A 22,193-nucleotide genomic window follows, 5' to 3' on the forward strand; every position below is an offset into this window, starting at 1 on the left:
GGGCGGGGCGGGGGTCCCAGGAGGGGCAGAGCCCCTCCCCCGCCCCCCACCCGCAGGTGTTGCGCTCACTCACCGCAGCCCCTTTGCACACTTAGCCCGTATGCCCGTGTGTGTGCAGAGACTGAAGCAGGGAAGCGTGAGGTCCTGGGAAGTGCTCAGGATGGCTGGGAGAGCTTCGCAAGGCCGAGGGGCTGGCCGGCGTGGGGGACACCTGTGCCGCGGGGTGCCGGGGTGCGCCTGGCGGGACCCGGAACCCCGGTGGGGGGAGCTGCGGTGCGCCTCGCCGGCCCCGCACCCCGCCGGCCAAACCCATCAGACCTGTTTAGGAAATGACCAGGTGTGCTTCGTCTTTCTCAACGTGTGTGTGTGTGTGTGTGTGTGTGTGTGTGTGTGTGTGTGCACAATCTGCTGCCAGGTGTGCTTCGTCTTTCTCAACGTGTGTGTGTGTGTGTGTGTGTGTGTGTGTGTGTGCACAATCTGCTGCCGCCGGTCCGAACCTGGGTTTGGGCGATGGGGTGCAGGAAGCTGCTTCCCGGGCTCGGGGGGCCGAGGGGGGCCGAAGGAGGCTCGGCTCCCCAGGCCTCTGCACACACCCACCCGAGTCTGGAAGTGCAGGTACGTGTTAAAAGAAGGTATAACATTGATGAGCAGGGCAGGGGAAGGCCGCGCTTTAGGGCTGGTGTGTGTGTGTGTGTGTGTGTGTGTGTGTGTGTGTGTGTGTGTGTGTGTGTGTGCTGTGAGAGCAGTGGCCTGGAGAATTAATTAGGAAAACTAAGAATCCACCGCTTTATGTGAGTGTTGTAGTCAAGAGAGTCACTAGGGCACCAGAGAAAAAGTGGTGGGAAGTACTGAGTCTGTATGTGGAAGACTGCTTGGGAAAATACTGGGGTTTTGTTTGTGCTGGGCGCCAGTGGCTCACAGGCCTGTAATCGCAGCCACTCAGGAGGCTGAGATTGGAGGACTGAACACACTGAGGTTTGAAGGGGGAGAAGGGGAGACAAAGGGAGTGCGCAGCAAGGTCTGTGAGTGTCTTCGTGTCTTCATCTCCAATGAACTACCAAAAAGCCAGTAGCAGAGTTGTGGGTTTTTTTTGTTTTTTTTTTGTTTTTTTCTTCCAGTAGTGGGGCTTGAACTCTGGGCCTGGGCCCTGTCCCTGTGCTCTTCAGCTCAAGGTGAGCGCTCTACCACTTGAGCCACAGGGCCACTTCCGGTTTTCTAGTAGTTTATTGGAGATAAGTGTCTCACAGACTTTCCTGCCTCCTGAGTAGTTAGGATTACAGGCGTGAATTTTGTTGTCATTCACAGTATCTTAGGTTAAAAGAAGGGGTGGGGATGGGGCTGGGAAGGTGGCTCAGTGGTAGAGTGCTTGCCTTGCATTCCTGAGGCCCTGGGTTCAATTCCTCAGCACCACATAAGCAAAAAGCTGGAAGTGGTGCTGTGGCTCAAGTGGTAGAGCTCTAGACTTGAGCTGAAGACCTGAGGGCCAGCGGCCAGGCCCAGAGTTCAGGCCCCCCCCCAAAAAAAGGGGGTGTGGGAACTAACCAGAGTTCAGGCCCCCCCCCCAAAAAAAGGGGGTGTGGGAACTAAATAACTCCAGTCCAAGCTGGCTTTTAGGTAAAATAATTGGCGCTTGTCAATGTTTCACACTGGGGAGAATTAGAAATGAACTGGTCTTGAATTGTAGTTGGTCCCAGCACTACTAAACCTACTTTCAGACATATGGAACCTGTGTCACCTGTAGTGTTGAGATGGAACTTTTTTTTTTTCTTTTTTAACCTCTAATTGGAAATCTTACAGGTTTTCTAGAATGTTCGGTTAGTGCGTACTTTTGGTGGGGCATGGGGCTAGGCCTCTGCCTGCTGGGCCCTCTTCACTCTGGGAAGTCTCTGACCGCTGCTCAGCTGTGACCCCAACTGAGCACCTGTAAGAGCAAGGTGGGGTGCACAGTCTGGATTCCAGAGGCTTCCAGGCATCAGCTGTATGGGCGGAGAATGCTTCTCTTCACCTCTGAGCTAACTCACAGGTAGTTGAGCTACAGCTTTCCAAACTTCAAAACAAGAATATTGTGCCTGGCACCCGTGGCTCACGCCTATAATCCTAGCTACTCAGGTGGCTGAGATCTGAGGATCACGTTTCAAAGCCAGCCAGGACAACAAAGTCCATGAGACTCTTATCTCCAATAAACCACTAAAAATCCAGAAGTGGAGCTGTGCCTCAAGGGATAGAGTGCTTGAGCACAAAGCTCTAGGACAGTGCTCAGGACACACACACACACACACACACACACACACACACACACACACACACACACACACACACACACACACACACACACACACACACACACACACACACACACACACACACACACACACACACACACACACACACACACACACACAGTTTTAAGTTCTCAACTGCAAGATACTTCAGTTTGGAAATGTAAATGGACGTAGGGCAAACTTGCTTGGATCAGAAGGTCAAGGAAAGGCAATCAGGGAAAAAACCACATTTTACAACAGACTCCAGCAGCCTGAAGAACAAGTTAAAAAGATTTCCTAGGGGGGGAAAAAAAAAAAACACCAGTACTTGCTTAGTTGGCTTTAACTTTTTCTTTTTCTTTCTTTTTTTTTTTTTTAGTCGGTTATGGGCTTGAACTCTGGGCCTGGGCGCTGTCCCTCAGCTCTTCAGCTCAAGGCTAGTGCTCAACCACTTGAGCTACAGCTGCATTTCTGGTTTTTTCATGGTTTATTGGAGATAAGAGTTTCACGGACTTTCTTGCTCAGGCTGGCTCTGAACTGTGACCCTCAGATCTCAGCCTATTGAGTAGCTAGGATTACAGGCATGAGCCACTGGTGCCTGGCTAGCTTTAACTTTTTCTTTGTTCAAAATTGCACTGGATTTTAAAATTGAGCCTGATAGAATCTTACTAACACTGGGCTTACGCAAAAAATGAGATTCAGAAAGTAAATTTCATAAGGATATTTTCCAGTGTTTGTTGTCATTTAACCCAATTTTGTTGTTGTGTTGTATTGTGATGTAAATAGAGGGGAAGGCCTTAAAGACTGGCTGAACTTAAAGAAGTGTGGACCTCACACACCAGAGATTGAGATAGGGTTAGTAATTCAGTTATGTAAAGGACCAGAGGGAACAAGAGCTGTTTAAAGGAAGGATCTAAGGCAGACTGAATGAGGCCAAAGTCCAAAGCTCACTGGACTAGTAGAGAAGTAAATAGACAACTTGGCATGAATGGGAACCCCTTTCGTACCTCAGCTACAAGAAGGGAGGTATGGCTATGAGCTGGTGGCTCACCCCTTTAATCTCAGCTACTCAGGAGGCTGAGATTTGAGAATCCCAGTTTGAGGCCAGCCCTGGCAGGAAAGTCTGTGAAGCTCTTATCTCCAATTAACCACTAAAAAGCCAGAAGTGAGAGCCCTAGCCTTGAGCAAAAGAGCTCAGAGACAGCACTCAGGTCCTGAGTTGAAACCCTAGGGCCAGTGTACACGCACGCGTGTGCACACACGCACACATGCGCGCGCACACACACACACACACACACACACACACACACTAAAATCCTGGAAACTTCCAGGATGGAGGAGGACTCATTCTAGTGGGTTTTGTTTTTGTTTTTGTTTTGTCAGTCTGTAACTCTGGGCCTGGGCATGGTCCCTTAACTCTTCAGCTCAAGGTGAGCATTCTACCACTTGAACCACAGGGCCACTTCAGGTTTTCTAGTGGTTTATTGGAGATAAGAGTCTTACAGCCTTTCCTGCCCAGACTGGCTTTGAACCATGATTCTCAGATCTCAGTGATAACAGAACTGGAGTCCGGCCTGGGGAGTTGGGTCTGTCCATCCTTCTAATAATGTGCAGGATTCTGTCACCCCTCAACCAAATGCACCGTCCATGCTAGGGAAAACAAGACAGAAGGGTTTTGGCCTTCTGGAACTTACAGTCTGACAGGAGAGGACAGTAAGCTGCAGAAAAGTTTCTACCTCAGGTGACTGATGAGCAAGGAAGTTATAGAGGCTGGCTGCAGTCCCATTGCTCTGTGAACCTGCAGCCTGAGACACTCTGATGACTGATATCGATGTGGAAATTTGAATATCCACACACAGTCAGAACCTATTTGATAATTAACCTTCTACATAGCTTATATATATATATTTTTGTTGTTGTTGTTGGTGGTCGTGGGGCTTGAACTCTGGGCCTGGGCACTATCCCTCAGCTCTTCAACTCAAGGCTAGTGCTCTACCACTTGAACCACAGCACCACTTCTGGTTTTCTGGTGGTTCATTGGAGATGAGAGTCTCACAGACTTTCCTGCCTGGGGTGGCTTTGAACTGCCATCCTCAGATCTCATCCTCCTGAGTAGTTAGGATTACAGGCGTGAGCCATGGGCGCTCGGCTGCCATTTGTTTTTTATGGGAACATTAACGTCATGTCTAGTGTGGTAAGGGCTGTGTGGTGCTGGGCAGTCCAGGACTGGGAAATGCCTGGTCTGCTGGCATAATAGCTTCTACGTTCCATCTGTGTGGACCCATTGTTTTGGCTGAGGTTCATGGAGAAAGGCAGGTACACACAGATATGTAGGGAAAAAGATGGGGTGGGTCTAAATAGTCTCCATGTAGGTGTGTGTGTATGTGTGTGTGTGTGTGTGTGTGTGTGTGTGTGTGTGTGTGTGTGATGTGGTACCCAGAGCTCAATGAGTGGTCAGTCACGGTGCTGATCTGCTCGGTGAACAGTCAATCATAGCGCTGATCTGCTTGGTGAGCGGTTGGTCATGGTGCCGATCTTGGTGAGTGGTCAGTCATGGTGCTGATCTGCTCGGTGAACGTGGGTCGCTGTGCAGATTTCTGTGCAGTGCTGATCTCGGTGCATGGTCAGTCACCATGCTGACCTCGGCGAGCGTCGGTCACGGTGTTGATCTCAGTGAGTGGTCGGTCCTGGTCCTGACCTCAGTGACCATGAGTCGCGGTGCTGATTGCAGTGCATGGTTGTGCTCTGATCTCGGTGAGTGGTCAGTTATGGTCCTGACTTCAGTGAGCATGGGTCGTGGTGCTGACCTCAGTGTGTGGTCACTTGCGGTGCTGATCTGCTTTGTGAGTGGTCAGTCACAGTGCTGACCTCAGTGAGTGTTCAGTTATGGTCCTGGCCTCAGTGAGCATGGGTCCCGGTGCTGATCTCGGTGAGTGGTCAGTCATGGTGCTGATCTTGGTGAGTGGTCAGTTACGGTGCTGACCTCGGTGAGTGTGGATCACAGCGCTGACCTGCACCCACTTGTGGATGTTTGTACTCGGAGGCGTTCACCTGGGGCCCGGTACTGCGGAGGCTCTGCCCCGCGTGGGAGGGGAATGGGGCTCTGACCGGGGCGGCACCCACGCGTGTCTGAGAAGCGGGGCCAGTAAGATGCTGGTTGGTGCGTCAGGTCCGTGGCCACCCCGTGACATCACCGCATCCCCACGACGTCACTGCGACGGCACCGCAATACCTCGCCCCCCAACATGTGTCACCCTCTGTGGAAAATGGCTCTAAACCCGTTTACCGCCGCTTGGAAGTCTCCATGAACAGCGGGGCCGAGCAGGGTCTTCTTTAGCTCTGTCCATGCGTGCCAGCAATGGCGTTGTCTTCATGGCTCATGGGGTGACTGCTGTGGGGGAATCCCCACAGCTGTGGGCAGGGCCGTGGTGGGGCAGGAGCCCCATAAAGTGGGGTCCCCAGAGATGGTGGTATGGGAGTCGGGGGAGGGGGGGAGTAGCCAGGAGCATTTGCTTGTCCTCTCACTTTTTTTTTTTTAAATAAAAAACAAGAGCAATGTGTCAGGGACTCGATGAGTGGAGGCTGAGATCTGAGGATCACAGTTCAAAGCCAGCCCAGGCAGGGAAGTGAGACTCTTTAACTCCAATGAACCCCCAGGTATTTAAGGGAGAATTTTTCAGAATAAAATGCAGAGCTGCCCATGAACCCCAGAATCACTTTGAACTGCTTAGGAACAGTGTCTAATTTCATTACCACCAGATTCCTAAATATTGGTTTAGGAACCTTGTCCTAGTACTGAAACCCTTATTGGTATTTAAAGCAATTGTGTTTGTTTTTGATCCTGTGGATGACTGAGAAGCTTATTCGGGAAGCTTAATTATTTTTGGGGGGGGGGGCGGTCGGTCGTGGGGCTTGAACTCTGGGGCTAGGCGCTGTCCCTGTGCTCTTCAGCTCAAGGGGAGCGCTTTACCACTTGAACCACAGCACCACTTCTGGTTTTCTAGTGGTTTATTGGAAATAAGAGTCTCACAGATGTTCCTGCCCTCCATCCTCAGATCTCAGCCTCCTGAGTAGCTAGGATTATAGGCGTGAGCCACCGGCGCCCAGCAGCTTTTTGGTTCTAAAACTGACAATAAGGATCCTGCACAGCAGAAAGCCCCTCATCTTGCGCCAGCAGCCCAAAGGGGAGATGGGGCCTACCGGCTTTTGTGGCTTTGTTGTAGGATGTAGTCATTGTGGTGTTAGTTTAAAAAGAAGTGTATTTGAGGGGAGTGTTCAAATACCAAGTATTGGGTATTGTGGCATTTGTGTTGCCAGGAAAAAGTAGTTTAAGTTTTCGATAAAATGTTACAAGTCAGTGGCGATTCTTTTATTATGAGCATGACCTTCGTTCATTCATTAAGACAGGGACTTTGGTTTCTGAGCCTCATAGACATTTTTTCTAGACAAAAGATCTATTCTTCTGCTAGTGATGTCTTTGTTATTAGCATGAACAAGTATTTGCTTAGTGACTTTTAGGGGTGAGCGTGGCCCTGGGCTTCTCTGCTTTCTGCCTCTTCGTTTAAAGGAGCTTCCTAGGAAATCTCACTTGTCTTTGCTCTAGGGGGCTCCTCAATTTAGGGCCCACCTCCCTGCGCCCCCTTACAAGGCAAGATGAGCCATGAGGGCTGTCCACCCGAAGCCCCTGTGGACCATTTCCCTCCTCTTCTGGGAATGTGGGCAACCTGCCCCTCACTCTGCCCTCGCCTTTCTTTGTCACCTGCCTCTGTGGGAAAAGCCTGGCCCACGGGCCCCAGGAAGGCCAAATTTTCTGGCAGCTCGGGTACTAGGTACTGCCTTTCACCCCACTCCACAGTGGCAGCGCCTGCCCACAGCAGGTTTGTTGAATAGCTGGGCCTGGGCACTGTCCCTCAGCTCTTCAGCTCAAGGTGAGCACTCTACCACCTGACCCACAGTGCCACTTCCAGTTCTCTGGTGGTTTATTAGAGACAAGAATCTCACAGACTTTCCTGCCCTGGCTGGCTTTGAACCATGATCCTCAGATCACAGCCTCCTTAGTAGCTAGGATTACAGGTGTGAGCCATCGGTGCCCGGCTATATAACAGATTTATTTATTTATTTAGGTTGTGGGGCCTGGGTATTGTCCCTCACCTCTTCAGCTCAAGGTGAGCACTCTACCACTTGATCTACAGCACCACTTCTGGCTTTTTCTGCTTATGTGGTGCTGAAGAATTGAACCCAGGGCCTCATGCATGCAAGGCAAGCGCTCTACCACTGAGCCACTTACCAGCCCCTACATCACAGATTTTTTTTTTTTTGTCGGTTGTGGGTCTTGAACTCTGGGCCTGGGCGCTGTCCCTCAGCTCTTCAGCTCAAGGCTAGCACTCTACTGTTTGAGCCACAGTGCCACTTCCGGTTTTCTAGTGGTTTATTGGAGATAAGAGTCTCACGGACTTTCCTGCCTAGGCTGGCTTTGAACCTCGATCCTCAGATCTCAGCCTCCCCCGTAGCTAGCATTACAGGCATGAGCCACTGGCTCCTGGCTACATCACAGATTTTTAAGGCTACGTTATTCCTCATCTCTTGAAATCTGTTTCTTTCTGTGTTCTTTAGAAACCTGTTTTAAAATGGGAAACATTTTGGTAAGCCCAAGAGGACTGTCGTATTTCTCAAAGCTCTGTCTCCCGCCATGGAGGAATTGTGTGGTTTGGGGCGAATTCCTAAAATTTTGTAAAAGGACAGTGTTAACGGCTCCAGGTAGAATTCCACAGCTTAGAGATTTGGAGCATCTCGGTCTCAATTCCAACTCCTTATTGTGCCAGCGCATTCCGTTCAGATTCGACTTTGTACCTTTTATGTTCTCGGGGTCAGAGAGAGCAAAGGTCAGTGGGTTTCATTAAGTGAATAAATGTCAGCAGTGTCAACATGAAGAAAAGTCCAAAGGGACATCTTTCAACAATGTGATTGTCCGGTTTCTGTTTTAGACCCACAGGTGAGTCTGGGTGGTATTTTTTTTTTTTTTTTGTCAGTTGTGGGGCTTGAACTCTGGGCCTGAGTGCTGTCCCTCAGCAATTCAGCTCAAGGCGAGCTCTCTACCTCTTGAGCCACAGCGTCACTTCCGGCTTTCTGGTGGTTCATTGGAGATAAGAGTCTCACGGACTTTATTGCCTGGGCTGGCTTTGAGCCATGATCCTCAGATCTCAGCCTCCTGAGTAGCTAGGCTTATAGGTGTGGGCCACTGGTGCCCCACTGGGTGGTGTTTTTATTCCACTCCTAAGTGATGATGAACTTCGTTGGTGTTCAGTCCATGAGCTCACATCTTCAACCCCGGAATTACCAGTTAGCTCATTTGTGATGCGGTCTACAACCTCAGGACGCAAGCACTGTTTTGCAAGAGAAAAAAGTTGAACATTTACAATGTTGTACTTTACCCCGCTTACACATGCTTGCTAGCAGATGGCTGAGGGCAGTTCACCCGCACGTGGGGTGTGGCGTGGGGTGTGGCATGGGCTGTGTGGGGGGGGGAGATTAGGTATTTTCATGTTTCGGCCAAGGACAGCTAAGCAGTGTGTTGGACACTTAACTAGTGATTTTCTGTGTTGGGAGAGGATCTTCACCCTGCACTGCTGCCTTGTGTGCATGCTAGGGCCGGGGTGCGGGCTCCGTGGTGCATTGCACACCCACGTCACTGGGACACACTGCTGAGATGAGCTACTTCAGGAGGAAGGAGGTGTCTGGGGTGGCTTTAAAGGTCCCACCAGGGTCAGCTCCAGCACTGCCAGGCAGGTTGGGGGCAGAAGGTGTGGGGGACACGTGTCCCCTGGTGGGGACCAGGAGGGCTGCACAGGGCTCTGTTTCTTCCCAGCCTGGCCTCTCCGGAAATCGGCACATGGGCTGTGGGGAAGCTGGGCATCAGCATGGCCACACACTCAAACACACGCACTCACACACCCTAGTGATCAGTCCTGGTCTCCCGTTGCTGCTGGTAATGGGGGCTGCAGTACCCCCTGGCCCCGGCTCCCACCATCCTCCAGCCCCACAGTTATTTTTAGCCCCGGGGCCTTGGGAGCAGGTGTGGTCTGAGCTCCAAGGTCAAGCCTGGAATGTGTTCAAGCCTTGTGCCTGTCTGCTTAGGAGCTGAGAGCTTTGGGAAGTAGCTGCGGTGCTAGGTGAGATAGTGCTGGGTGAGTTAGCGGTGGGTGAGTTAGCTGGTCCTGGCTGAGCCAGTGCTGGGTTGGAGAAAAGTGCTAAGTGAATCAGTGCTAGGTGAACCAGTGCTGGGTGAGCCTGTGCTAGGTGAGCCTGTGCTGGGTGAGCCAGTGTTGGGTAAGCCGTTGCTGGGTGAGCTGGTACTGGGTGAGCAGGTGCTGGCTGGGGACTTTCCCGTATTGTAATGAAGTAATCGCTACTTCCTTGTTAAACAGTTTTCCAAGCATTCATCTTGCTTAGCATGTCTTAATTTTATCCTGTTTCATTCTATAAAATCAAGACTTATAGCCTGGTGCTGGTGACGCATGCCTGTCATCCTAGCTATGCAGGAGGTTGAGATCTGAAGATCTCAGTTCCAAGCCTGCCTGGGCAGGAAAGGCCATGAGACTCTGATCTCCAATGAACCACCAGAAAACCTGAAGTGGAGCTGTGGCTTAAGTGGTAGGGCACCAGCCTTGAGCTGAAGAGCTGAGGGACAGCGCCCAGGTCCAGAGTTGAAGCCCCATGACCGACAAAATAAATAAATAAATAGAGACTTACTAGATATAGATGTTGGCAGGGTTGGAAAGCTAGTACTGAGCTAACATTAGTTGTGATCTTCCTTATAATGGTGTTCTCTCCAATTCTTGAGCAATGCATGTCACTAATAGGAAGACTGCAGTTCCTCTCTGTGCAGAGTTAAAGGGTGAGGCTCCTGAATTTCCCAGAGTACCCTGCATTGGCGGCAGGGCCCCTGGGGAGGTGAGGGAGCCTTGGTGTATTGGACCATCACCACAGAAAGAGAGCAGGGCATGGGAAAGAGCATGCACCCTGTCACTGATTTTGTTACACGTTAATTTCAGTCCTGGTGAATCCATCTAAGAGTTTTTAGTCTTTCAACTCCTTTCAGGAAGTTTGCATGAGATTTTCCCAGTATGTGTGGGGGGGGAGGTAATTGATAAAGTATTTTCTTTTTATCTAAGTCCTACTCGATTCAAAAAGACTTTGAAAACCACAGGGCTGTGGGTGTCCTTTGGAATGAAATGTTAGAAGTCGGAGTTGAAGGGGGCACGGGGAGGATGGGACCCCACTAAAAGTCTCTTTCTGTAAACAAGCAGGACTAAGATCACTGAGGCCCCAGGCCCCCACAGCCCCAGTCAGCAGCCATTCAGGACTATAGGCAACCTGAGCTGGGGCAAAAAGTGGGACAGGACCCAGCGGCCTCGGCCCGGCCCGCTCCCTGCCAGGCAAGATGGGCAGGGAGGGTCTGGGTCCCGGGGGAGGGGTGCTGTCCTGCCAGGTTGTCTGCCCCGAGAAGCAATGGGAGCAGGTCCTGCTCCACCTTGTACATGTTTGTGTCTGCTCACCCCCACCTTGCTGTGTCACGTGGGTCTCGTGGATCTTGTCGCCAGAGGCCAGCTGGGAGGGTGGGTGGAGGCAGAGAGAGGGAGGCAGAGGGAGGGGGGCGGGCTCAGCCAGGGAGGACTGCTCCCGCGTGTTCTCAGGTTTACATGTTCTGTGCTTCCCCGGGCATCCTTGTGATCAAGGCCCGTCCTCTCCTGTTGGGAAACAGGACACTGGGTTGGAGACTGTCTGAGGAGGCTGGTGTGGCTCGCCCTGTGGGCAGGGAGTGGTGCGGTGGAAAGCATGGTTGATCAGAAACAGGTTCACAGATGTCTGTTAGGGCTGCAGATTGTTTTTGGATCATGGAGGGTTTTACTCACGGTAGTCTTGAGGAACATCCTCTGTGGGAAGGCATGGGGGAAGGCATGGTGCACAGGGCTACCACCGGCATCTTGAGGGGCTGGAGAAGGGGGGAGGGGAGGGTGGGTCAGGTCTGAGCTCCTCCTCCCGCTGTCTGCCACCAGGAAATGGCTGGGGACAGAAATGTGGCAGGCAGAAGGCACAGGGATGTTGGGGTCCTGTGCTAGGGGCTGAGATTTCAGGGGGGTAGGGACCAGTGACTTGAGAATACAGCATGGGGAAGAAGAGGCAAAGGTGGGGGGGGTGATGGAGGGGGGGAGGGGGAGAGGCCAGCGCCTAGCCCTCAGCATTCTTCTTCCTCTCTTTTATTCATTTATCTGTTTACCTATTTATTTTTGTGCCAGTACTGAGGCTTGAACTCAGGGCCTGGGCACCATCCCGGAGCTTTTGTGCTCATGGCTAGCCCTCTACCACTCGAGCCCCAGCTCCATTTCCAGTGTTTTGGTGGCTCATTAGAAATCAGAGTCTCACAGACTTTTCCTGCCCAGGGTGGCTTCAAACTGCGATCTTGAGATTTCAACCTCCTGAGTAGCTAGGATTACAGGTACCAGGCCCCGGCTTCCTTTCATTTTTTGAAAAGTTTTTTTGCCAGTCGTGAGGCTTGAACTCGGGTCCTGGGTGCTATACCTGAACTCTTTCGCTCAAAGCTAGCGTTCTACTCCTTTTAGCCATGGTGCCACTTCTAATTTTTGATGGTTCATTGGAAATAAGAGTCTCATGGGGCATTTTCTGCCCAGGTTGGCTTCCGGCTATGATCAGGTCGGAGCCATGGGTGCCTGGCCTGTGGTCCTTTTACTCTCATATGTGTATAATCCTTTATAGTTCTTTTATTATTTATTTATTTTGTTGGTGGTGGGGCTTGAACTCTGGGCCTGGGCGCTGTCCCTCAGCTCTTCAGCTCAAGGTGAGTGCTCTGCCACTTGAGCCACAGCACCCACTTCTGGCTTTTTCTGCATATGTAATGCTGCTGGAATCGAACCCAGGTCCTCATGCATGCGAGGCAGACACTCTACCACTGAGCCACCTTCCCAGCCCTATAGTCATTTTATTTGCACACCAGCCATTTAGTGCTGGGGGCCAGGTGACTAGAACTCATGAATATGCTGCTTTCTGGGAGCTTTTCACACTTGGAGGTAAACTTGAATGTCTCTTGCACACTTTCCCTTGCACCATACCCAGGTGGCTTTCTGGGGCTGGTTCAAATGAACAAGGCGTTCGGTGTGGGCTGAGAGGAGCGAGGACCGGTTCATGCTGTAGTCTGACCCATGCTTTGTCTCTGTCTGTGCAGGCTGTCACCCAGTGGGCTTGGCCGGGGATGGTGCAGCGCCTGGGCTGCCCCCAAGCCCCTGTGCCTGGGGCAGCGTGTACCCGGCTGGTGCTGTGAGGGGGACCAGAGCCAACCAAGAGCCAGGACTTCCAAGGAGGACCCCCAAAATGGGATCGGCCCTGCATTGCCAGGCCTGGGCCCCTTGACCCCGTCCCCGCCATGGGGCGGCTGGGCCTGTGAGCACACCACCCTCTTGGGCCGCGGGCACCGAGGAGGAACCAAGGATCGGCAGTGGTCATGGCCCATGACGCAGCTGCAGGTCCCATTGTCACCGAGAAGCTGGTGGCCCTGCTGGAGAGCGGGGCGGAGAAGGTGCTGCTGATCGACAGCCGGCCGTTCGTGGAGTATAACACCTCCCACATCCTGGATGCCATCAATGTCAACTGCTCCAAGCTCATGAAGCGCCGGCTGCAGCAGGACAAAGTGCTGATCACTGAGCTCATCCAACACTCGGCCAAGCACAAGGTGGGCATCCGCGCCCAGCCTGCCCTAGCCCCTCGAACTGATGATTCTTAGGGGCGTTTGGTGTGATGTGTGCTAACGCTGGCATCTTCAGGGCATCAAGGCTCAAGGTCACCCTGGGTGACCATCGGACAGGAAGGTCATGGCTCCCCCCCCCCGTCCCCCTCGCGCCCCCCCCCTTGCCCCCGTACCCTGGGAATGAAGATGAACTCATTGTTTGGTTTCAGTACACAGCGATGCCTTCATTGCTGTGCATTAGGCCAAGGGCAGAAAGCATGTCCCATTGACTGCCCGAAGTGGGCATCAGGTGTCAGCATGTGGCAGAGTCCTACACGGCCTGTGGCGATGAGCCGATGCCCGCCAGCCCTTGCCCGCCTGTCCCCCTAAACAGCCTGTATGCATTCCAGGTGGACATCGAGGGCACCCAGACGGTGGTAGTCTACGACCAGAGCTCCCAGGACATGGCATCCCTGTCGTCCGACTGCTTTCTCACCGTGCTGCTGGGGAAACTGGAGAAGAGCTTCTGTTCTGTTCACCTGCTCGCAGGTGGGGCCAGGGTGGCCAAGCCTCGGGGTGGCTCCTGGGGGCCGTGCACAGGGGCACGAAAGGTTTACAGCCTCTGGGATTTCCTCACTGGGGTGTGGCCTGGTCTGTGGATGTGAGGAGCAGGGTGCTATTAGCTGCGTGTGCAAAGCTCCTGGTGCCATTCGGCGGCTCAGAGCCGCGAAGTCCAGGAGGGGTTCCCTGCCTTGTGTTGGTGGGGCCCACCCCAGCAGCAGGGTCCGCCCACCCCAAACCCAGGGAGCTAGTGGACTGCTAGTGGCGGTCACCCCCTGGGCCTTCCTCACTGTGTAGTGTGTGTGAAAAGGATGCTTCTTTTCATTACGGCCTGGTCTACCCGTGGGTTTTTTGGTTTTCCAAGTGGAAAACAGTCTCAACGTTGGAAATGCTGAGCTGTGAGGAGGCTTCAGAAAGCACTGGGAGACGCACGTGGGAGATGTGCCCTGGGGAGCATGTTGGGGCTCTGCTCCACCCTCTTGCTCCCTCCCCCTGACCCCATGGCCCCCAGCGTTTGCTGCCCGGCTCACAGGATAAGGGTGGTGCAGCTGCTCCACGCATGCTCCTTCCACCCTGGCTCACACCTGTGATCTCGGCTGCTTGGAGGCAGGAGTTGGGAGGATGGAAGTTCAAGGCCATCCCAACTCCAGTTTTTTTGTATTTTTTTTTTCTTTTGGTTCCACTTTTGTATGCAGTAGTGATCTTTAAGTCAACATCAGGTCAGGCTCCCGCCTGTCATCCTAGCTGTTTAGGAGGCTGAGATCTGAAAACCAAAGTCAGGCCAGCCCGCACAGGAAAGCCCACGAGACTCTCATCTCCAATGAACCACCAAAAAGCCAGAAGTGGTTCAAATTGTTAAAGCCCAGGCCCTGAGTTCAAACCCCAAGACTGGCACTTGAGCACGCGCGTGCGCGCGTGTGCACGCACCCACACACACACACACCACACACACACACACACACACACACAGGGATCTGCTTTAGAATTTGGGACTTAAAGAAATTTGAATGCCACAAAGCTGAAATACCACTGCTTCTGTGTTCACCTCTACAATTTTAAGCAAGGGGTCAAAGGAGAGAGAAGCAAGCCCGCACTCTGAACTGTTCAGCAGAGGTGTTACATGTATTTTATTTTCTCCCCACAGTGGAATCCCCAGTGGCATTTTTAGAACACAGGGCTGCTGGTTGGAACGGGGAGGGGCAAGGCCTTTCCTCTGGGCTGTGCTAGAATGTAGTGGTCTGTAAGTCATGCATGCCTCAGGTGTGCTGAATGTTTTTTTGTTTGTTTGTTTGATTTTGGGTCCCGTCATGGGGCCTGAACTCTGGGCCTGGGCGCTGTCCCTCAGCTCTTCAGCTCAAGACTAGCGCTCTACCACTTGAGCCACAGCGCCACTTCCGGCTTTTTTCTTTTTGCTTATGTGGTGCTGAGGAATCGAACCCAGGGCCTCAGGCATGCAAGGCAAGCGCTCTACCACTGAGCCACCTTCCCAGCCCAGTGCTGAATGTTTTAAACTTCAGCTGCCCTTGAGCCACACACAACCTTCAAGAGCAGGTGCCCTGGGGCCCACGCCGTGCGAGTGTGACAGGCAGACAGACAGGTGGCACTGTGCTCTGTGACCACCGCTTGTGCGGTGGGACCTCCAGCGCTGTGGCAGTGACTCCCTGTCCTTGATTATGGCTGGAGCAAGGGTCAGAGGTACCAGGCAGGAGAGAAACACTCGTGGAAGAAAGATGATAAATCTGAACAGCGGGCATCAGTGCCGGCGTTGGCAGTGGGCACCGGTGCCAGCATGGTGACATGCTGCAATGAGGAATTCTGACTCCACTCCTGTGCCTGCCGTGGTCTCGTCTGACATCTCAGGGGTGTGAGTTTAGCCAGGTTTTAGGGGATCCTGTGGTCAGATGGGCCTGTAATAGCTTATAGATAAAAGCCGTTTCTTTGGCGACTCTGTGGAGCCTTTGACACGCGAGTGTGTGCTATGGTTCCCTGGGCAAAGGGCTTGCTCTATTTTGTGAGCAGAAGTCACATGCCTGGTGAGGCATGTGCTGGGCCCGGGCGCTGGGCGGGGCATGGTGCTGGGCGGGGCATGGCCCAGGGCGTGGGCACTTGGCCGACCCCTGTGCTGCGAGTCAGCGGCTAGCTGTGGGTCTAGCCATGCATGGGTCGGGGGAGGAGGCCTCCCTCTGATGATGCCAGGCCCTGGTCATTGTGCTGAACACAGGAGGCACCACCGAGACCTCCGTCCCACCACACGCCTGATGCCCAGTGCCCCTTGGCACCCCAGGGCAATGGTGGACAGCGGTGCCCTGGTCTTATCAATGGCAAAGTGGGAGCCCAGGGCCTCGGCAGTTTTACCAAATGAGGCATCTGGAGACTGGAAGAGTCAGCATGGCGCAGACTGGATATTCAGGGTGGGGCCGCAGTGGGAGGAAGGGGGACTGGGTCTGGCTGGACAGTTAGAAAGGAAGCCACGCATGCAGATTCCGCGCAGATATAACTCACACATGTGGGGCTATCGCTCTGCACCTGGCTGGCCAGCCTTGGCCAGCACAGTCTCTCTAGATAGGACCTGTGTGGTGATGCGTGACCTCTGGTGTCTGCCCATGGGTGACACGTGGCCCCTCCGTCTGTCCTCAGGTGGGTTCGCCGAGTTCTCGCGTTGCTTCCCGGGCCTCTGTGAAGGGAAGGCCACCCTGGTGCCCACCTGCATCTCTCAGCCATGTCTCCCTGTCGCCAACACCGGGCCGACCCGAATCCTTCCCAACCTTTACCTGGGCTGCCAGCTGGACGTCCTCAACAAGGTGAGCAGCAGAGGTCAGGGGTCAGGGGAGAAGCTGGACAGTTTTCTGTCACTTGACATCACTGGCCTCCGAGAGGACTTTGTTTACCCTCCCCTCTTAGGCCCAGCACCATGGCTCATGCCGGCATCCCAGCTACTCAGGAGGCTGAGATCGGAAGATTGTGGTTCAAAGCCAGCCCATGCAGGAAATCCATGAGACTCTTATCACCAATGAGCCACCAGAAAGCCAGAAGTGGCACTGTGGCTCAAGTGGTAGAGCACCAGCCTTGAGCAGAAGAGCTCAAAGACAGCATCCAGGCCACAAGTTCAAGTCGGGAGGTTGGCACACACACAAAAAGATATGCATGCTGTTGACTGCCCTTAGACTGACGCTGTTTTGGGGGTGTGCCTGGCTGCAGTCCTGGGGCGTCTACCACTGAGTGTGGGCAGAGGTACTGCCACCACTCCACTTCATGTCCGCAGGCAGCTGGGCACTTCCTTTATCCAGCAAGCCGCGCCGAGGCTCCTCCATCCTGTGCCGTCTCTTTATTGCTCTGCATTCTCTGTTCCACTTTTCTCCCAAGCAGTGGCGCTCATGGAACTCTATGATGGACACATTGATGTGATTTAAAAGCTTTTTTATTTTTCTGGTCCCAGAGCCTGGGACCTAAACTTGAACTCAGGGCCTGGGCATTGTCCCTGAGCTTTTGTGCTCAAGTCTAGCATTCTACCACTTGAGCCACAGCTCCTCTTCCAGCTTTTGGGTGGTTCACTGGGGATAAGAGTCTCACCGCGACTTTTCTATCTGGGCTGACTTCAAATCATTATCCTCTGATCTCAGCCTGAGTAGCTGGGATGACAGGCGTGAGCCACCAATGCCAGCTTTCAATGATTTTTGTTGTTGTTGTTGGTGGTGGTGGTGGTCATGGGGTTTAAACTCAGGGCCTGGGCGCTGTCCCTCAGTTCTTCAGCTCAAGGCTGGCACTCTACCACCTGAGCCACAGTGCAACTTCCGGTTTTCTGGTGGTTCATTGGAGATCAGAGTTTCTCAGACTTTCTTGTCCGAGCTGGCTTTGAACTGTGATCCTCAGCCCCCAGCCTCTTGAGTAGCTGGGATGACAGGCATGAGCCACCGGCACCCCGCTCAAGTGTATTTTTTAAAGCGGGTCTTTTTTCTCATAAAGCAAAACCAAACAGACCATGTTTTAAGCCTCTAAATGCCACTTTGCCTATGTGAGTGAAGTAAGTAATGGTAACCTTGAACTTGCCAAGTGGCTGCTGAGGCCTGGCATGTGACCTCCAGCCCGTGACTCCTGCTCTCGCCTGTCCCTGGCAGGAGCTTATGCTGCAACACGGGATTGGCTACGTGCTGAACGCCAGCAACAGCTGCCCGAAGCCAGACTTCATCCCTGAGTCCCACTTCCTGCGCGTGCCTGTGAGCGACAGCTTCGGCGAGCGGATCCTGCCGTGGCTGGACGCGTCTGTGGACTTCATTGGTGGGTACCCGGCGCGGCACCGCCCTCCACCCCCTGTCACGAAAGGAGCCTGCCCTAGACATCTGAAACCAGAGACTCCATGGGCCGGTGCGCGCGTTCACCCATGGGAGGTCAGGCAATGGCCACGGTGCTGGGTGCCTCGGTGGTGTGTCCAGTCAATGACACCTCCCCTCCTGCTTTTTCTTGCTCGAGTCTGGTGCTCTACCACCTGAGCCATGCCTCCAGGCCTCCTCTGACCTTTTCAAGTCTTGTGGAATAGTGAATTTCTGAAGCCCCTTCTTGGACCAACCCCAGCAACACCTCTTTAGCGTGTTCTAGACGTGTGACCCTCACCCGTGTCCGCTGTTTTCAGTGGTTAGGGGGCTGACAAAACCCAACAAAGAGGCAACACGCGGTCGCCCGGCGGCAAGGGGCACATGGTGCGGTGGCTTTGTCATCAAACTCCAGTCAGTTCAATCTGCAGGACACACAGACGTGACCTAAGGAAATACAGACTTAACCCAGCACCACCCACAAAATAACCAGGTCCAGTGTTTCAGTGAGGTGTTGGGACCAGTCCTCCTTGCGATGGCGGCTGGGACATCGGAGATGGAGACTGATTTTAGCTAGCCCCTCTCCCATGCACTCGGGGCAATATGAGGGGTCCAGTGACACAGGAAACAAAACCCCACATCCTATGGTCAGGAGAGGCCACATTTCCCCCTCCACATGCGCGTCTGTGTGTTTCCCATACTTAGCAGGCAGGACATATTCAAACAACAGCCGGGCCGCCCCGGAGAGCCGAGTGCTGGCCTTGGCCGCCCAGGGCCTCCACCGCCCTGGTCCGCAGTGCGATGGTGTCTTCACTCCCAGGACCAGGGGAGGAGGCGCAGCGAGTCTCACGTTTCCTTTGTTGGCTTTGACTGTGCAGAGAAAGCGAAGGCCTGCAACGGCTGCGTGCTGGTGCACTGCCTGGCCGGCATCTCCCGCTCCGCCACCATCGCCATCGCCTACATCATGAAGCGGATGGACATGCCCCTGGACGAGGCCTACAGGTGAGCGCCACCACCCCGGTCCACAGAGAGGGGGGTGCTGTGCATGTGCGTGAGCTGGGCTGCAGCATCAGCTCCGGCCAGGGAGAGGGGAGGGCGGGTGAGTCAGGTCTGTCTGTCCATCTGGCTTTGAACCATCATCCTCAGATCTTAAGCCTCAGACTTTAGTAGCCATGAGGGCCCCGTACCTCAACTGCACTCCTCACGGAGCCCGGGCATTCGGATTCCCTGGTTACCAGCACAGGACCGTCCCCTGTCCATCATGCTGGAAGCCGTGGGTGAGAGTTGGCAGAGCTGGAATGTCCAGCTGATGCTTGTAGCGATGTCCTGCCCTTCCCCCCCCCCATTCACTCACCCAGTCTCCATAAGATAGAGCCTGGTGGGAGGGCCCACTGCTGTAATCTCAGCACGTGGGAGGCCAGGGCAGGAGGACCAGCTCAGGCTCCACAGCAAGAAAAAAAGAAAAATTCGGGCACCAGTGGGCACGCCTATAATCCTAGCTACTCAGGAGGTTAGGCTGAGATCTGAGGATCACGGTTCAAAGCCAGCCCAGGCAGGAAAGTCCATGAGACTCTTATCTCCAATAAACCACTAGAAAACCAGAAGTGGTGCTGTGGCTCAAATGGTAGAGCTCTTGCCTTGAGCTGAAGAGCACAGGGACAGCGCCCAGGCCCAGAGTTCAAGACCACTACTGACAAAAAGAAAGAAAGAAAATTAGAATCCTTAGCTGAGAATGTGGCTTAATGGTAGAGTGTTCGCCTAACATGCATGGGTTCGATTCCTAAGTACCACACAGAGACAAAGTCTGCAATGGAGCTGTGGCTCACATGGTAGAGCGCTAGTCTTGAGCACAGAGACCGTGAGAGCTCAGGAACATTGCCAGGTCCTGAGTTCAAGACCCAGGACTGGCAAAAAAGAAAATCCTTAAGATCAGCAGCTGCCGTGGGCTTCAGGCTCCTGGCCTCATCCTCTCTCCGTAGGTTTGTGAAGGAGAAAAGGCCGACCATCTCTCCGAACTTTAACTTCCTGGGCCAGCTGCTGGACTACGAGAAGAAGATCAAGACGCAGCCCGGCACGGGGCCAAAGGGCAAACTGAAGCTCCTGCACCTGGAGAAGCCGCTGGAGCCCGCAGCGGCCGCCCCAGAGAGTGGACACGGGGGTGAGCCACCCCGCAGCGGCCCCTGGGCCCTCAGTGCTGCCTTGGAGGCCCGGCCAAGGTCCGCGGCCCCCACGGCCACCACGGCCAGTGCACTGGTGGAGGCCGGGCCCCTGGCGCAGGCCCTCGGGGGCCTCCAGCTGGCCCCGGAGCCAGAGGACAGCCAGCGGCTCAAGCGCTCTTTCTCGCTGGACATCAAGTCCGTGTCCTGCTCGACAGGCACGAGCGCACGTGAGGACACAGCGGATGCGTATAAACCCGCTGCCACGCTCGACGGTCCCGCCAAGCACAGCCATTTTTCACCCGTGCGAGAGGTGTCAGAGCAGACGCCGGAGAGCAGCCCCGACGGGGAGCCGCCGCAGCCCCCGCGGGCCCCAGCCAGCCAGGGCCAGCGCCAGCACCCCACGAGGACAGGGGCGCCCCCCCGGCTGCCCTTTGCACCGCTGCAGCGGAGCGGCAGCGTGGAGGACACTGGCCGCGCTGGCTTCCTCCTCGGCCTGTCCACCAGCCAGCAGCACTTGGCCAAGTCCGCCGCGGGGCTGGGCCTCAAGGGCTGGCACTCGGACACACTGGCCCCGCAGGCCGCGGCCCCCACGCTGGCCGGCGGCTGGTACTTTGCCACCGAGCCCCCGCACTTCTACGCGGCCTCGGCCATGTATGGCGCCAGGGCCAGCTACTCGGCCTACAGCTGCAGCCAGCTGCCCACGGGCGAGCACGGTGGCTCGGTGCGCAGACGGCCGCGGCCCAGCGAGCGCGGAGACTCGCGGCGCAGCTGGCACGAAGAGAGCCCTTTTGAGAAGCAGCTGAAGCGCAGGAGCTGCCAGATGGAGTTCGGGGAGGGCCTGGTGGCCGACAGCCGCTCGCGGGAGGAGCTGGGCACAGTGGGCAGCCAGTCCAGCTTCTCGGGCAGCATGGAGGTCATCGAAGTGTCCTGAGGGTCTCCGCCGGCTCCCCGATGTGTTCCTGCACAGCCGAAGTCCGCACAACCATGGCTGTTTCTGGAAGGTGGAGCCATGGTGGGAGAGGCCCGTGGGGCCAGGGCAGGAGCCGGAGCCCACGCCCCTGCAGAAGCAGCCCACCGACCCCACGCCCTGCCCAAGGAGACTACCTTCAGTCATGGCCCGGCTCCTCCGGTGGAGGCCGAGCCAGCCCCGGAGCCAGTGAAGGCAGAAGCCAGGGGTGAGTCCACGAGAAACCATCCTGTCCCAGGCTGGCCTCCCCAGACCTAAGCCAGTACCACCTCATGCCACGGCCCCACCGATGGCACAGAATCCCCACCGCCCACGGCCTGTCCTCCATCCCCCAGGCCTCTGCACCGAGGCTGGGACGGGTTGGAGGCCCCGTGTGGACGTGGGTTGCAAGACCTCTCAGCTCAGCTGAGCATCTTCCACTTGGTCCGTGGTGCAAATGTATCAAGGCGGAATCTCCTAGGAAATGACTTAGTGAGGAAAAGCCGGGGAGATGAAGGAGGCAGCGCCAGGCGCCCAGCCGGGCACCGAGGCTCCGCCGCACCAGCTCCTGGGTTGGTCTGAAAAGCGGTGGGCTCTGACTTAGGACCTGGTGGCGGGGCCTCTGTGCTCAAGAATGATGCTGAGTGGGGAAAAGTGAGGCAGAGGAGACCCGGTCGCGCCCTGCAGAGCTGCGTCTGGAGTGGGTCAGACATGTCGGGAAGGCAGCATCCTCCCCCTCGGTACCGCACGTGGCCTTCGCCAGCCCCAGGCAAACCCTGCCGCGTCACCTGCCGCTCCCGGGCGTGGTCCTGTGGGCCCACCCAAGACCACAGCGGAGCGTGGGTGGGACGTGTGGGAGCTGCGCTGTGCGTTTCTCATGTGATGTCTTGTCTGTTAATATGAAATAAAGTCAGAACTGTGCCTGTGTACACGCAGGTGCGGGCGTGTCTGTGGGTATGGGACCCCGTTCTTGTCCCTCATCCCCAGCCTTTGTCCCATGGGCCTGGCCCTCAGCCTTCAGGCCCTAGTGTCAGATGTGAGGCCGGTGATGATGTGGTCATATGATGTGGGCTGACCCAGTGCAGGCCCAAGACCCTGAGTTCAACCCTGGCACCTGCCTTCCACCCCCCCCCCAAAAAAAAATCTGTTCTCCCCATTTCCATACACACCTCTGCGATGTATTTACATGAACAGGAGGTTAGTGAAAAGCATGTGTGAGCC

The 22,193-nt window shown here is 54.8% G+C and overlaps 1 protein-coding gene across 2 annotated transcripts in view; it reads left to right on the forward strand.

Moving 5' to 3' along the window:
- The window catches only part of LOC138806773 (dual specificity protein phosphatase 16-like), a 29,083-nt gene extending 7,182 nt beyond the window's left edge, over positions 1 to 21,901 (forward strand). For both annotated transcript variants that reach the window (XM_069992120.1, XM_069992119.1), the window contains 6 exons: positions 12,502 to 13,005; positions 13,410 to 13,548; positions 16,198 to 16,361; positions 17,676 to 17,835; positions 18,746 to 18,869; positions 19,847 to 21,901. In XM_069992120.1, the coding sequence (XP_069848221.1) occupies positions 12,778 to 13,005; positions 13,410 to 13,548; positions 16,198 to 16,361; positions 17,676 to 17,835; positions 18,746 to 18,869; positions 19,847 to 20,957 (1,926 nt within the window). In that variant the 5' untranslated portion in view covers positions 12,502 to 12,777 and the 3' untranslated portion in view covers positions 20,958 to 21,901. The remainder of the gene's footprint in view (positions 1 to 12,501; positions 13,006 to 13,409; positions 13,549 to 16,197; positions 16,362 to 17,675; positions 17,836 to 18,745; positions 18,870 to 19,846) is intronic.
- The last annotated feature ends 292 nt before the right edge of the window (positions 21,902 to 22,193 follow it).

This window comes from Dipodomys merriami, unplaced genomic scaffold (assembly GCF_024711535.1).
Source record: "Dipodomys merriami isolate MVZ:Mamm:240054 unplaced genomic scaffold, mDipMer1.0.p SCAF_408, whole genome shotgun sequence".
NCBI lineage: Eukaryota > Metazoa > Chordata > Mammalia > Rodentia > Heteromyidae > Dipodomys > Dipodomys merriami.